General features: G+C 56.3%; 1 protein-coding gene across 3 annotated transcripts; it reads right to left on the reverse strand.

Annotated features, from left to right (window-relative positions):
* Positions 1-664: 664 nt before the first annotated feature.
* trub2 (TruB pseudouridine (psi) synthase family member 2) lies at positions 665-13,415 on the reverse strand. Of its 3 annotated transcripts, none has more exons than XM_070862981.1 (9): positions 13,392-13,415; positions 9,170-9,295; positions 8,220-8,348; positions 6,103-6,177; positions 4,385-4,446; positions 2,605-2,686; positions 1,626-1,698; positions 1,292-1,428; positions 665-999 (listed from the first exon to the last, which is right to left on the reverse strand). In XM_070862981.1, the coding sequence occupies exons 2-9, from the start codon at positions 9,285-9,287 to the stop codon at positions 698-700; spliced, it is 978 nt and encodes a 325-aa protein (XP_070719082.1). In that variant the 5' UTR covers positions 9,288-9,295; positions 13,392-13,415; the 3' UTR covers positions 665-697. The 3 variants fall into 3 exon arrangements, with proteins under 3 accessions (XP_070719082.1, XP_070719081.1, XP_070719083.1); XM_070862980.1 differs by having other exon boundaries at positions 9,152-9,295; XM_070862982.1 differs by lacking the exons at positions 1,292-1,428; positions 1,626-1,698 and having other exon boundaries at positions 9,152-9,295.
* Positions 13,416-14,506: the final 1,091 nt, after the last annotated feature.

The following is a 14,506-nucleotide window of genomic DNA, read 5'->3' on the forward strand; positions in this document are numbered from 1 at the left end:
ATACATATGAAGGTAGATTGGGCCTGTACTCATTGGAGTTCAGAAGGTTTTGAGGTGATCTTATCAAAACATATGATAATGAGGGGGCTCAACAAGGTGGATGCAGAGAGGATATTTCCACTTGTCGGGGCAACTAGAACTCTGGTGCATAATCTCAGAATAAGAGGCCACCCATTTAAAACTGATGAGGAATTTTTTCTCTCAGGGTTGTAAATCTGTGGCAGTTTCCTGCCCCCGAGAGCTGTGGAGGCTGGGTCATTGAATATATTTAAGGCGGAAATAAGACAGATTTTTGAGTGATAAGGGAGTAAAGGGCTATGGGGGAGTGGGCAGGGAAGTGGAGCTGAGTCCATGATCTTATTAAATGGTGGAGCAGGCTCAAGGGGCCAGGTGGCCTACTCCTGCTCCTATTTCTTTTGTTCTTATTGTCCTGGAATACGTATTTCCTTGTTGTACACACCCTGCAGTTCCTGTGTGAAAGCAGCCCAGCTGATCATTCCATCAGGCAGCAATACATAGAGGGAGAGTTAGACCCGTGTATAAACACTGTACATCATGCAGCCTGGGAGAGGGCACCAGGTCTGAGCTCTGAGTGCTTGGGCTCTGCCTCAGGGCGTGTGCCCTAACTCCACACCAGGCTCCGTGTCATTCTCTTTCTTCCCCCCCCCCCCCCCCCCCCTCCCGGTGTGGGTAATGGTCACTCGGTCCCCCTCTCCAGGACTGTGCCTTTGATGCCTGCGGCCATGTCTTCCTCTGAGATGTCCATGTGCCTCCAGCTGTCCTCCCGGAGCTTGGCTTCCACTTTAGGCCGGTTGCCTTGGACTGCAGCCTGTATACGCCGCAGGTCCCAGTGTGTCCTGATCAACGCATCGTCCAGCGTGAAAATCCCATCACGGGTGCGTCGCACGTGGGTGCACACTGCAGACGACTTCAACTCCAAACCCATCTCGTGGACCACCTTTCGCAGATACTGCTGGGTCTCGTGTACACACTGGATCTCTGGGGAGAAAGGATAACATTCATAGGAGGAGGATTCCTAAGAGGCAAAGGGCCAGAAGGAGCAAGGCCAAACACTTAGTTTGTGTCGAGTTAGCTGGCAGGACAGTCGTGACAGTGGGTCTCACACACTGACCTTTCACACTCTGGGACACTGGGTCAGACACTTCAGGGGAGATGGGGAAAAGGCTTCTGAGCTTCAAACAACATACAAATAACAGAAATGCAGGAGGGATGGCACAAGCTACCTGGGACCCCCTCACTCACTGCAGTGTATCCAATTGCTGCAACTTACCTAGAGTGAAGTTGGGAGGGGAAAAGTGCACACATCGAATGCCAGTAATGATCGGAGGGGATTTGTGCAGCGGGTGTAACAGCCCCCGAGACGCAAGCTCGTAGGCCGCTTGGCTTTTCAAATCAATGCCAGAATACCTAGAGCAGGAGACAGTTACTGCAGTTAGAGAGCAATCATCAACTCAAATACTCTATATATTACACGGTCAGCACGCAGTCACTGCCCCTCAGTCACCGCCCTCGCCCCCTTCACTTGCACTTCAGACCGCCACCCACGCCTCGCCTGGGATAACAGGAGCTCCCTGCTCCCCCCACTCACTGCTTCACATACATACGTTAACAGTGCTTTCTGGTGGCTGCCTTGGATCACAGCGATGATGCGCTCCAGCCTGTCCCGTGTGATGTGATCTGTAACGTAACGTTACACAGTCTTAGTACAGATCGAAGCCATGGCTCTCTCAGGGCCAACACCCATGATCGCAGGAGTCGAGCAATCTAGAAATTAGCCCCCCCCCCTGGTGTGGTGAGCTACTACACGTGCCAGAAGAGCCCTGGCTGCAGACTGTGCTGGTCACCTGCAGCCGAGACACGAGCTGGAGGGCTGGAAGTAGTTGCAGAGCCCCTGGGCTAGAGGAGGATTTCAAGTGTTCACCACTGTCCAGTGACCCTTGCTGGTAAGTGTAGGTCTGGGCATTGGGTGAGGGCAGGATCAGTTCGGGAAATGCTAGCCACAGTTGAATAGCTGGGAGACACTCGGTGAGGTGCAGGTTCCACAAGTGGCGGCAGTACCCCACAGCATGTGTCGGGGAGGGGAGCTCATTCAGAGAATAGAATTCCACACCTAACTTCACAGTAACGTTACAGCAGGGCCACAGGGCCCCTCACTGTGGTTAGAGAACTGCCTCTTAACACGAAAATTTACCGCACACGGACAAGGGGGCAGCATGCCGACTTAAATAACTCAAACACAAAACCAGGCAGACACCGGCAACATTTATAATGGGAAGGCAAGGCAAATTTTTTTCAGTCAGAGGGGAATCGAGTTGTGGAACGGAGGCGGACCAGTATAAATGGGACAACGAGGAGTGTTTTTTGAAAAGGGAAAAGATGGAGGGATATGGGGAGTGGGTGGGTGGGGTTGAGGGATATGGGGAGAGGGCGGGTAGGTGGGATTGAGGGATATGGGGAGAGGGTGGGATTGAGGGATATGGCGGCTGGGTGGGGTTAGGGATGAGCCTGACTGCATGGTGCTGAAAATACACAGCTGATTCTAAACACGGAGAGCCATGAATCTCTCAGTCCTGCCATCCTTACCGTAGGTGGTTTTCTCGATCAGTCTGCCTGTGTCTGAAAAGTCCTCGGTTGCTGTGCCAAAGCTGCCTTTTACAGTATATTCCTGAGAAATCAGAGCAAAGGACACCTGAATGCCGATTGTCACTGTCCAATGGATTCAGACATTGATGGAGGCTCATTCAGTAAAAGATGTAACAGAGCCACACAGAAAGACAAATGGCCTCAGCCTCCCTGAGCTGGATAGAAATCAGGCAAGGTTCCTGCTCTCGATCACCATCCAGTGAGGTTGGCAGGGCCAGGGCAGAATATGGTGAGCTCCATGGTGGAATACCGGCACTGTGGCCTTCGCTGTGCTCTGGCCAAGATCAGCAGAGTCGGGAGGAGCGCGACACGCTTGGGCCTTCCTCTAAAGCGACAAGGACCTGTACTTTTACACCATCTTTTCTCAGGACACCCCAGAACCACTCACAAATAATCATTTTTTGGTCTTACAGTTCTTGTTGTGCAATATGGCGGCCATTTTATGCACAGCGAGCTGCCTCGAACCGGTGAATGACTGATTCAGCTTGACGGTGAGGAATATTGGCCAGGACACCGGGGAGATCGCCCCTGCTCTTCAAATAGTGCTGTGGGATCTTTACTGCCCACCTGAGAGGGCAGATAGAGCCTCAGATTAAAGTCTCATCCAACAAAGCCCCTTCCGACAGTGCAGTGCTCCCTCAGTACTGCCCCTCAGACAGTGTCGCACCCCCTCAGTACTGCCCCTCCAACAGTGCCGCACTCCTCAGTACTGCCCTTCCGACAGTGCCGCACTCCCTCAGTACTTCCCCTCCGACAGTGCCGCACTCCCTCAGTACTGCCCCTCCGACAGTGCCGCACTCCCTCAGTACTGCCCCTCCGACAGTGCCGCACTCCCTCAGTACTGCCCCTCCGACAGTGCCGCACTCCCTCAGTACTGCCCCTCTGACAGTGCAGCACTCCTCAGTACTGCCCCTCCGACAGTGCAGCACTCCTCAGTACTGCCCCTCCAACAGTGCCGCACTCCTCAGTACTGCCCTTCCGACAGTGCCGCACTCCCTCAGTACTTCCCCTCCGACAGTGCCGCACTCCTCAGTACTGCCCCTCCAACAGTGCCGCACTCCTCAGTACTGCCCTTCCGACAGTGCCGCACTCCCTCAGTACTGCCCCTCCGACAGTGCCGCACTCCTCAGTACTGCCCCTCCGACAGTGTCACACCTCCTCAGTACTTCCCCTCCGACAGTGCCGCACTCCTCAGTACTGCCCCTCCGACAGTGTCGCACCCCCTCAGTACTTCCCCTCCGACAGTGCCGCACTCCTCAGTACTGCCCCTCCGACAGTGCAGTGCTCCCTCAGTACTGCCCCTCCGACAGTGTCGCACTCCTCAGTACTTCCCCTCCGACAGTGCCGCACTCCTCAGTACTGCCCCTCCGACAGTGTCGCACTCCTCAGTACTGCCCCTCCGACAGTGCAGTGCTCCCTCAGTACGGCCCCTCCGACAGTGCACCAATCCCTCATTACTGCCCCTCCAACAGTGCGGCATTCCCTCAGTACTGCACCTCCGACAGTGCCGCACTGGAGTGTCCAACTAGATTCTGGAGTGGAGCTTGAATCCACGACCTAATGACTGGAACTTTCCAGTACTGAGCCAAGCTAAAAAGGAGGCTGTAGATATTGAGAGTGATGCAGAAGCCTGTGCAGTGACTATTGGGGCGAGGCAGGCTGCTGGGAGTGTTTGGAAGCAGGGTACAGTCCGTTCTCTCATAGCCCCGAGCAGCATTACCTTGGTTAGATGACAGTTGTAGAGATGAGTTAGCTGCTGGTTTCCGTTCCCGACCCCAAGCACTGTGGAGATAAAACAGCGCCGTCAGTTAGAAACTCGGCCCGTTATACACGGCCATTCCCCATCGGAGGCAACACCCCCGTGTGTCACCGCTGTACTGTTACAATCATTTCAACAGCACAGCATGGTGGGAGCTGTGTCGCCCTAGTGGTGTACTGGGGGGGGGGGGGGCGACAGGGCGGTCCCTGGGGGAGACGGACATGCACCACAAAGTGTTAAATGCTACTTTAACAATGTACAGACAGAGGAGGCCAATCGGGCTCACCCTCCCAACAAACTCTCAATCCCCCAACATAGAAAACGACCCGTGAGTTTTCGCTCCCACTCTCCTCCCCGCTGCCCATTCCAGGTACCAATCACTGTGTGTGAAGGGCTCGCTCCCACTGCCTTTGATCAGGTTGCACCAACGCCCCATATGCTGCAAAAAGCAAAATCCCACAAGATGCTGCAACTCAAATGAAACCAGGAAACGCTCGGCAGGTCAGGCAGCGTCTGGAGCGAGGGAGATAGGCTTAACGTTTCAGCCAATGACAGAACCAGAGCCGAAACATTTACCCTTCGATTCTGTCTGCGCAGACACTGACTGCTCGATTCCATTTAGTGTGTTATATGAAGTGTTTAAAATGATTAAAGGAGTTGATAGGGTGGATACAGTGTAACTATCTCCTCTGGTGGGGGAAGTCCAGAACAAGGGGGCATAAACTTAAAATAGAGCCAGGCCGTTCAGGGGTGATGTCAGGAAGCACAAAGGGTGGTGGAAATCTGGAAATCTCTCCTAAAAAGCTGTGGATGCTGGGAGTCAATTGAACATTTCAAGACTGAGATTGATAGAATTGTGTTAGAGAAGGGTATTAAGGGTTATGAAACCAAGCTGGGTAGATGGGAGTTAGATACAGATCAGCCATGATATAACTGAATGGCCTCCTCCTGCTCCTATTTAACAGGTTGGGCGGGGGGAGGAGGAGGGGGGCCCGGGGGTGAGCATATCCCCATTAAAGCACCTCATGCAGAGTCAGTTAATAGGTCTCCTCTGCAAACATTTGAACTGACAAACTCCAGTACATAAAACACAGCCATTAATAACACGATAAGAATATAATCGGCTTTCATTTTTAGCCTCTCTGATCCAACCTTGCTGTTCCTGTATAATCGGGTCATTAACTAGGACAGGATCCCTCTTGGTATTATACTGAGATCATCATGTCCATACACTGCTGACTGACCGAGGAAAGTGCACATCATCAGTTCGACAGGTGGGTTGTGCCCAGTGGGTACAAGCAATGCCCTGTGTAGTACGGAGCCATTTAATGCCCAGGGAACTGTACCCGTTGAATCAGTGCTGGCCATGGAACATAACCTCATGTAGGGCAAGGAACTGATCAACTTCAGAATGAGCAACGATCTAAACACTGTCAGAATGTTTCACAGACTAGCCTGCTCTGGATTCCAATTATCTGAAAAGCCACATCTTTCAGGTTTAAATTACCACTTTGCAGCGATATTTACATTTCTTAATTGATATAATTGTATAATTGATTTTTTTTTAAAGCTCAAACTGACTGAATTATCAGTACATGATATATTCTTATTCTTTCACTCGACTTGGCTTCAAATTCCTCAAAAAATCTCAGAGCAAAGCCGAGACCCCACATACTTACCGAAGACCCCAGACGATCGCGAGTCTAGGCGATGACCAGCCCCCACCTTCAGAGCAATAAACTTAGGGCCTTTAACTAGAACAGAGAAAACCATTAGTAATCACCAGCACTAAATATTTCAAACCCCAGCAGTAAATTCTGCAATACTACAAACCCCAGCATTAATACTATGAACCCCAGCATTAATACTGCAATACTGGAAACCCCAGCATTAATAATGGAATACTGCAAAGCCGAGCATTAAATACTGCAAACCGCAGCATTACTGCAATACTGTAAACCCCAGCATTAAATACTGCAAAGCCCAGCATTAAATACTATAAACCCCAGCATTAAATACAGCAATACTGCAAACCTCAACATTAATACTACGAACCCCAGCATTAATAATGCAATACTGCAAAGCCCAGCATTCAATACTGCAAACATAGAAAATAGGTGCAGGAGCAGGCCATTCAGCCCTTCGAGCCTGCACCACTATTCAATAAGATCATGGCTGATCATTCACCTCAGTACCCCTTTCCTGCTTTCTCTCCAGACCCCTTGATCCCTTTAGCCTTAAGGGCCATATCTAACTCCCTTTTGAATATATCCAATGAACTGGCATCAACAACTCTCTGCGGTAGAGAATTCCACAGGTTAACAACTCTCTGAGTGAAGAAGTTTCTGCTCATCTCGGTCCTAAATGGCTTACCCCTTATCCTTAGACTGTGACCCCTGGTTCTGGACTTCCCCAACATCGGGAACATTCTTCCTGCATCTAACCTGTCCAGTCCCGTCAGAATTTTATATGTTTCTACGAGATCCCCTCTCATCCTTCTAACCTCCAGTGAATACAGGCCCAGTCGATCCAGTCTCTCCTCATATGTCAGTCCTGCCATCCCGGGAATCAGTCTGGTGAACCTTCGCTGCACTCCCTCAATAGCAAGAATGTCCTTCCTCAGATTAGGAGACCAAAACTGTACACAATATTCCAGGTAAGGCCTCACCAAGGCCCTGTACAACTGCAGTAAGACCTGCCTGCTCCTATACTCAAATCCCCTATGTGAAGACCAACATACCATTTGCCTTCCAAACCACCTGCTGTACCTGCATGCTAACTTTTAATGACTGATGTACCATGACACCCAGGTCTCGCTGCACCTCCCCTTTTCCTAATATTCTGCCTTCGTGTTTTTGCCACCAAAGTGGATAACCTCACATTTAACCAGATTATACTGCATCTGCCATGCATTTGCCCACTCACCTAACCTGTCCAAGTCACCCTGCAGCCTCTTAGCATCCTCCTCACAGCTCTCACCGCCACCCAGCTGAGTGTCATCTGCAAACTTGGAGATATTACACTCAATTCCTTCATCTAAATCATTGATGTATATTGTAAATAGCTGGGGTCCCAGCACTGAGCCCTGCGGCACCCCACTAGTCACTGCCTGCCATTCTGAAAAGGACCCGTTAATCCCGACTCTCTTGCTTCCTGTCTGCCAACCAGTTCCCTATCCACGTCAGTACATTACCCCCAATACCATGTGCTTTTATTTTGCACACCAATCTCTTGTGTGGGACTTTGTCAAAAGCCTTTTGAAAGTCCAAATACACCACATCCACTGGTTCTCCCTTGTCCACTCTACTAGTTACATCCTCAAAAAATTCTAGAAGATTTGTCAAGCATGATTTCCCTTTCATAAATCCATGCTGACTTGGACCGATCCTGTCACTGCTTTCCAAATGTGCTGCTATTTCATCTTTAATAATTGATTCCAACATTTTCCCCGCTACTGATGTCGGGCTAACCGGTCTATAATTACCCGTTTTCTCTCTCCTTTTTTTTTTAAAAAGTGGTGTTACATTAGCTACCCTCCAGCCCATAGGAACTGATCCAAAGTCGATAGACTGTTGGAAAATGATCACCAATGCATCCACTATTTCTCGGGCCACTTCCTTAAGTACTCTGGGATGCAGACTATCAGGCCCCAGGGATATATAGGCCTTCAATCCCATCAATTTCCCGCCTAATAAGGATTAAATATTGCAAAGCCCAGCATTGAATACTGCAATACCGCTCAGTTGCCTTCGCACCCCGCACCCCCCACCCCCCCTCCCCTCTCCATGTCCCGTACCTCGTGGGTGATCAGCCAGCACTGGGAGCTGGGCCACGGTCAGGCTGGTTTCCGTCCCATTCTCGCCCTCAGTGGAGCTCGGCAGAAACCGGATTTGCTGCTGAAGTGGCTGCTCCGAGGAATTGAGGTCTGTCACAAGGACGGAAAGACACAGTTAATGAGAGTTCATGTCACAGTCCACACCAGTCACACTAATACCTCACAATCGGCCACGGGCGAGAGAGGTAGTGTCGGGGGTCAGCGGCCCAGGGTGGGCTTCGGGGGAGGGAGGGGGTCAGACCAGCCGAGCGGTGGCGAGGCGAGGGAGAAACATAGAAACAAAGAAAATAGGTGCAGGAGTAGGCCATTCGGCCCTTGGAGCCTGCAGCACCATTCAATATGACCATGGCTGAACATGCAACTTCAGTACCCCATTCCTGATTTCTCTCCATATCCCTTGATCCCTTTAGCCATAAGGGCCACATCTAACTCCCTTTTGAATATATTTAGTGAATTGGCCTCAACAACTTTCTGTGGTAGAGAATTCCACAGGTTGACCACTCTCTGAGTGAAGAAGTTTCTCCTCATCTCGGTCCTAAATGGCTTACCCCTTATCCTTAGACTGTGACTCCTGGCTGGACTTCCCCAACATCGGGAACATTCTTCCTGCACCTAACCTATCCAATCCCGTCAGAAGTTTATATGTTTCTATGAGATCCCCTCTCATTCTTCAGTGTCAGAGGTCAGCGGCCCAGGGTGGGCTTCAGGGGAGTGAGAGGGTCAGTATAGGGTGTCAAACCGGCCGAGCAGCCGGGAGGGGGAGTGGGGTCAGTGTAGGGGGTCGCATCGGCCATGGGGGGGTGGGTTAGGGGTCACTGATGAGGTTGAGGATCAGGGTCACCGGCTGGAGGATGGGAGTCTCAGGGGTCAGTGTCTCTCTCTGTCCCCATGACCTGGTTCGAAAGCCGCACCTTTCAGCAGCTTAGTTTCCACGGTGTCTCGGACCCGTTTCCAGTGAACTCCCGGCGGTTTGTAGACGGCGAACAGTCCGTGCAGTGTCCGGCTCAGCGAGTGTGAGGGTTTCGCCATACCCTCCCCTGCACACAACACACGGTGTTAACGCTCAGTACCCGGACCCCCCCGGACTGTCAGTACCTGGACCCCCCCACACCCAGACTGTACCCGGACCCCCCCCCACACCCAGACTGTACCCGGACCCCCCCCACACCCAGACTGTACCCGGACCCCCCCCCACACCCAGACTGTACCCGGACCCCCCCCCACACCCAGACTGTACCCGGACCCCCCCACACCCAGACTGTACCCGGACCCCCCCCCACACCCAGACTGTACCCGGACCCCCCTCCACACCCAGACTGTACCCGGACCCCCCCCCACACCCAGACTGTACCCGGACCCCCCCCACACACAGACTGTACCTGGACCCCCCCCACACCCAGACTGTATCCGGACCCCCCCCACACACCCAGACTGTACCCGGACCCCCCCCACACACCCAGACTGTACCCGGATCCCCCCCGGACTGTCAGTACCTGGACCCCCACACACCCAGACTGTACCCGAACCCCCCCCCCCCACACCCAGACTGTACCCGGACCCCCCCCACACCCAGACTGTACCTGGACCCCCCCCCCCACACCCAGACTGTACCCGGACCCCCCCCACACACAGACTGTACCTGGACCCCCCCCACACCCAGACTGTACCCGGACCCCCCCCACACACCCAGACTGTATCCGGACCCCCCCCACACACCCAGACTGTACCCGGATCCCCCCACACCCAGACTGTACCCGGACCCCCCCCACACCCAGACTGTACCCGGACCCGCCCCACACCCAGACTGTACCTGGACCCCCCCCCACACCCAGACTGTACCTGGACCCCCCCCCACACCCAGACTGTACCCGGACCCCCCCCCACACCCAGACTGTATCCGGACCCCCCCACACCCAGACTGTACCTGGACCCCCCCCACACCCAGACTGTACCCGGACCCCCCCCCACACCCAGACTGTATCCGGACCCCCCCACACCCAGACTGTACCCGGACCTCTCCACACCCAGACTGTACCTGGACCCCCCCCACACCCAGACTGTACCCGGACCTCTCCACACCCAGACTGTACCCGGACCTCTCCACACCCAGACTGTACCTGGACCCCCCCCACACCCAGACTGTACCCGGACCCCCCCACATCCAGACTGTACCCGGACCCCCCCACACACCCAGACTGTACCCGGACCCCCCCCCACACCCAGACTGTACCCGGACCCCCCCACACACCCAGACTGTACCCGGACCCCCCCTCCACACCCAGACTGTACCCTGACCCCCCCCACACCCAGACTGTACCCGGACCCCCCCACACACCCAGACTGTACCCGGACCCCCCCCCACACCCAGACTGTACCCGGACCCCTCCCCACACCCAGACTGTACCCGAACCCCCCCCCCCACACCCAGACTGTATCCGGACCCCGCCCACACCCAGACTGTACCCGAACCCCCCCCATACCCAGACTGTACCCGAACCCCACCCCCACACCCAGACTGTACCCTGCCCCCCCCCACACCCAGACTGTACCCGAACCCCCCCCCACACCCAGACTGTACCCGAACCCCCCCCACACCCAGACTGTATCCGGACCCCTCCACACCCAGACTGTACCTGGACCCCCCCCACACCCAGACTGTACCCGGACCCCCCCCCACACCCAGACTGTACCCGGACCCCCCTCACACCCAGACTGTACCCGGACCCCCCTCACACCCAGACTGTACCCGGACCCCTCCACACCCAGACTGTACCCGGACCCCCCCCCACTCCCAGACTGTACCCGGACCCCCCCCCACACCCAGACTGTACCCGGACCCGCCCCCACACCCAGACTGTACCCGGACCCCTCCCACACCCAGACTGTACCTGGACCCCCCCCACACCCAGACTGTACCCGGAGCCCCCCCCCCACACCCAGACTGTACCCGGACCCCTCCCACACCCAGACTGTACCCGGACCCCTCCCACACCCAGACTGTACCCGGACCCCCCCCCACACCCAGACTGTACCCGGACCCCCCCCCCCCCACACCCAGAATGTATCCGGACCCCCCCCCCACACCCAGACTGTACCCGGACCCCCCCCCACACCCAGACTGTACCCGAACCCCCCCCACACCGAGACTGTACCCGAACCACCCCCCACACCCAGACTGTACCCGAACCCCCCCCACACCCAGACTGTACCCGGACCCCCCCCCCACACCCAGACTGTACCCGGACCCCCCCCACACCCAGACTGTACCCGGACCCCCCCCACACCCAGACTGTACCCGGATCCCCCCCCCACACCCAGACTGTACCCGGATGCCCCCCCCACACCCAGACTGTACCCGGACCCCCCCTACACCCAGACTGTACCCGGACCCCCCCCACATCCGGACTGTACCCGGACCCCCCCCACACCCAGACTGTACCCGGACCCCCCCCCCCACACCCAGACTGTACCCGGACCCCCCCCCACACCCAGACTGTACCCGGACCCCCCCCCACACCCAGACTGTACCCGGACCCCTCCACATCCAGACTGTACCCGGACCCCCCCCCACACCCAGACTGTACCCGGACCCTCCACACCCAGACTGTACCCGGACCCCCCCCCACACCCAGACTGTACCCGGACCCCCCCCACACCCAGACTGTACCCGGACCCCCCCCACACCCAGACTGTACCCTGACCCCCCCCCACATCCGGACTGTACCCGGACCCCCCACACCCAGACTGTACCCGGACCCCCCCACATCCGGACTGTACCCGGACCCCCCCCCCCCCACACCCAGACTGTACCCAGACCCCCCCATACCCAGACTGTACCTAGACCACCCCCCCCCACATCCGGACTGTACCCGGACCCCACCCCCCCCACACCCAGACTGTACCCGGACTGTACCCTGACCCCCCCCCACATCCGGACTGTACCCGTACCCCCCCCCCACACCCAGACTGTACCCGGACTGTACCCTGATCCCCCCCACACCCAGACTGTACCCTGACCCCCCCCACACCCAGACTGTACCCGGACCCCTCCACATCCACTGTACCTGGACCACCCCCCCACACCCAGACTGTACCCAGACTGTACCCAGACCCCCCCCCACATCCAGACTGTACCCGGACCCCCCCACATCCAGACTGTACCCAGACCCCTCCACACCCAGACTGTACCCGGACCCCCCCCACACCCAGACTGTACCCGGACCCCCCCCCACACCCAGACTGTACCCGGACCCCCCCCCACACCCAGACTGTACCCGGACCCCTCCACATCCAGACTGTACACGGACCACCCCCCCCCCCCCACACCCAGACTGTACCCGGACTGTACCCTGACCCCCCCCACATCTGGACTGTACCCGGACCCCCCACATCCAGACTGTACCCAGACCCCCCCCACACCCAGACTGTACCCTGACCCCCCCCCACACCCAGACTGTACCCAGACCCCCCCCACATCCAGACTGTACCCAGACCCCCCCCACATCCAGACTGTACCCAGACCCCCCCCACATCCAGACTGTACCCTGACCCCCCCACACCCAGACTGTACCCAGACGCCCCCCACATCCAGACTGTACCCAGACCCCCCCCCCCACATCCAGACTGTACCCGGACCCTCCCCCACATCCAGACTGTACCCAGACCCCCCCACATCCAGACTGTACCCGGACCCCCCCACACCCGGACTGTACCCGGATCCCCCTCACACCCAGACTGAACCCGGACCCCACACACCCGAACTGTCAGTACCCCCTACCCGGACTGTACCCGGGACCCCCCCCCTACCCGGACTGTACCCGGGACCCCCCCCCACACCCGGACTGTACCCGGGACCCCCCCCCCACACCCGGACTGTACCCGGGACCCCCCCCCACACCCGGACTGTACCCGGGACCCCCCCCCACACCCGGACTGTACCCGGGACCCCCCCCCACACCCGGACTGTACCCGGGACCCCCCCCACACCCGGACTGTACCCGGGACCCCCCCACACCCGGACTGTACCCGGGACCCCCCCCACACCCGGACTGTACCCGGGACCCACACCCCCACACCCCCACACCCGAACTGTCAGTACCCCCTACCCGGACTATACCCTGTTCGGCTCCTCACCTGTTTTCCCGGCGGCCTTTACGAATCCGAGCGCGAGGCCGGCTCCGCCAAGCTGCACGCTGATTGGTCGATGTAAACCCGCCTCCCCCGGTGATTGAATGCCTGTTGCTGTCAATCTGCAGCTGCCCGGTCCCTAACTCCGCCCACAGCGCCCCCTGCCGCCCTGGCGCTGGAACAGCACTGAGTGCAATGGGCCCAGTGTTGCCGCACCGTTGGTGTCAGTGCGTTTCCTCAGGTATTCAGCGCCACGCATCATGGTGAGAAATACACAAACTATCGCTCTTCAAAGAGTTTGTAAATCTTCGGTTCAAAGGGCTGAATGTTCACTTTTCCTGCCGTGCGGGCTGTAATAACTTCTTGAGTTGTGCCCGGTGGTAAAAGTGAGAATTCATCCCAGAGTGTTTAATGTTCCCTTGCCGGCCATTATAGTGCCACTTTAGGTCCAGGAACATGAGCAGGTCCAGCAGGAGCGGTGAGAGATTGCAGAGCGATGTGATGGGGGCCCAGGGGAGGCGAGGGTCCAGGGGCAGCACGGCCCAGCCCACACTGCGATATATGTGTGTGCGCACTAGGCCCGTGCAGCAGAGCTGGTCTCCAGTTAGTTTTGGTTAATCCTTGCCACTGGTCCAAGACCTAACTCGGTCAAGCCCGTGTGGTGGCTGGTGTGCAACGGCCACCTCACGTTAAACAAATCCACGCACAGGCATCTTCCATCCTTCAGGATGCAGTTCGGGACCTGGAATACTAGGCCCTTCATTGAAACACCTGTGAACTCATCCTTTTTTGCCTATGATGATGATGATAGTGAGTGCAAAGGTTGCAGCTTTGGCTCAGGGGGCAGCCTGTCACCCACGGGCCTGCACTCATAATCCGGACAAGTCAGTTCAAATCCCACCGCGGCAGCTGGGGAATTTAAATTCAATTAATTTAAGAATAAAATCTGCAATAAAAAACTAGTATCAGTAATGGTGACCATGAAACCACCGATTGTCATAAAAATCCATCTTATTCACTAATGTCCTCTAGGTAAGGAAACCGTCCTTACCCGGTCTGGCCTATATGTGACTCCAGACCCACAGCAATGTGGTTGACTCTTAAGTGCCCTCTGAAATGGC

This window comes from Pristiophorus japonicus, chromosome 20, assembly GCF_044704955.1.
Source record: "Pristiophorus japonicus isolate sPriJap1 chromosome 20, sPriJap1.hap1, whole genome shotgun sequence".
NCBI classification, from domain to species: Eukaryota; Metazoa; Chordata; class Chondrichthyes; family Pristiophoridae; genus Pristiophorus; species Pristiophorus japonicus.

Bases quoted from the DNA above. Each gene is read 5' to 3' on its own strand.
- trub2 (XM_070862980.1), bottom strand. From the start codon at position 9,287: ATGGCGAAACCCTCACACTCGCTGAGCCGGACACTGCACGGACTGTTC. The intron at 8,349-9,151 runs GTCATGGGGACA...TCCTTGTGACAG, and splicing joins AGGTGCGGCTTTCGAACCAG to ACCTCAATTCCTCGGAGCAG. The intron at 2,687-4,384 runs GTAATGCTGCTC...CTGATTTCTCAG, and splicing joins ACAACTGTCATCTAACCAAG to GAATATACTGTAAAAGGCAG.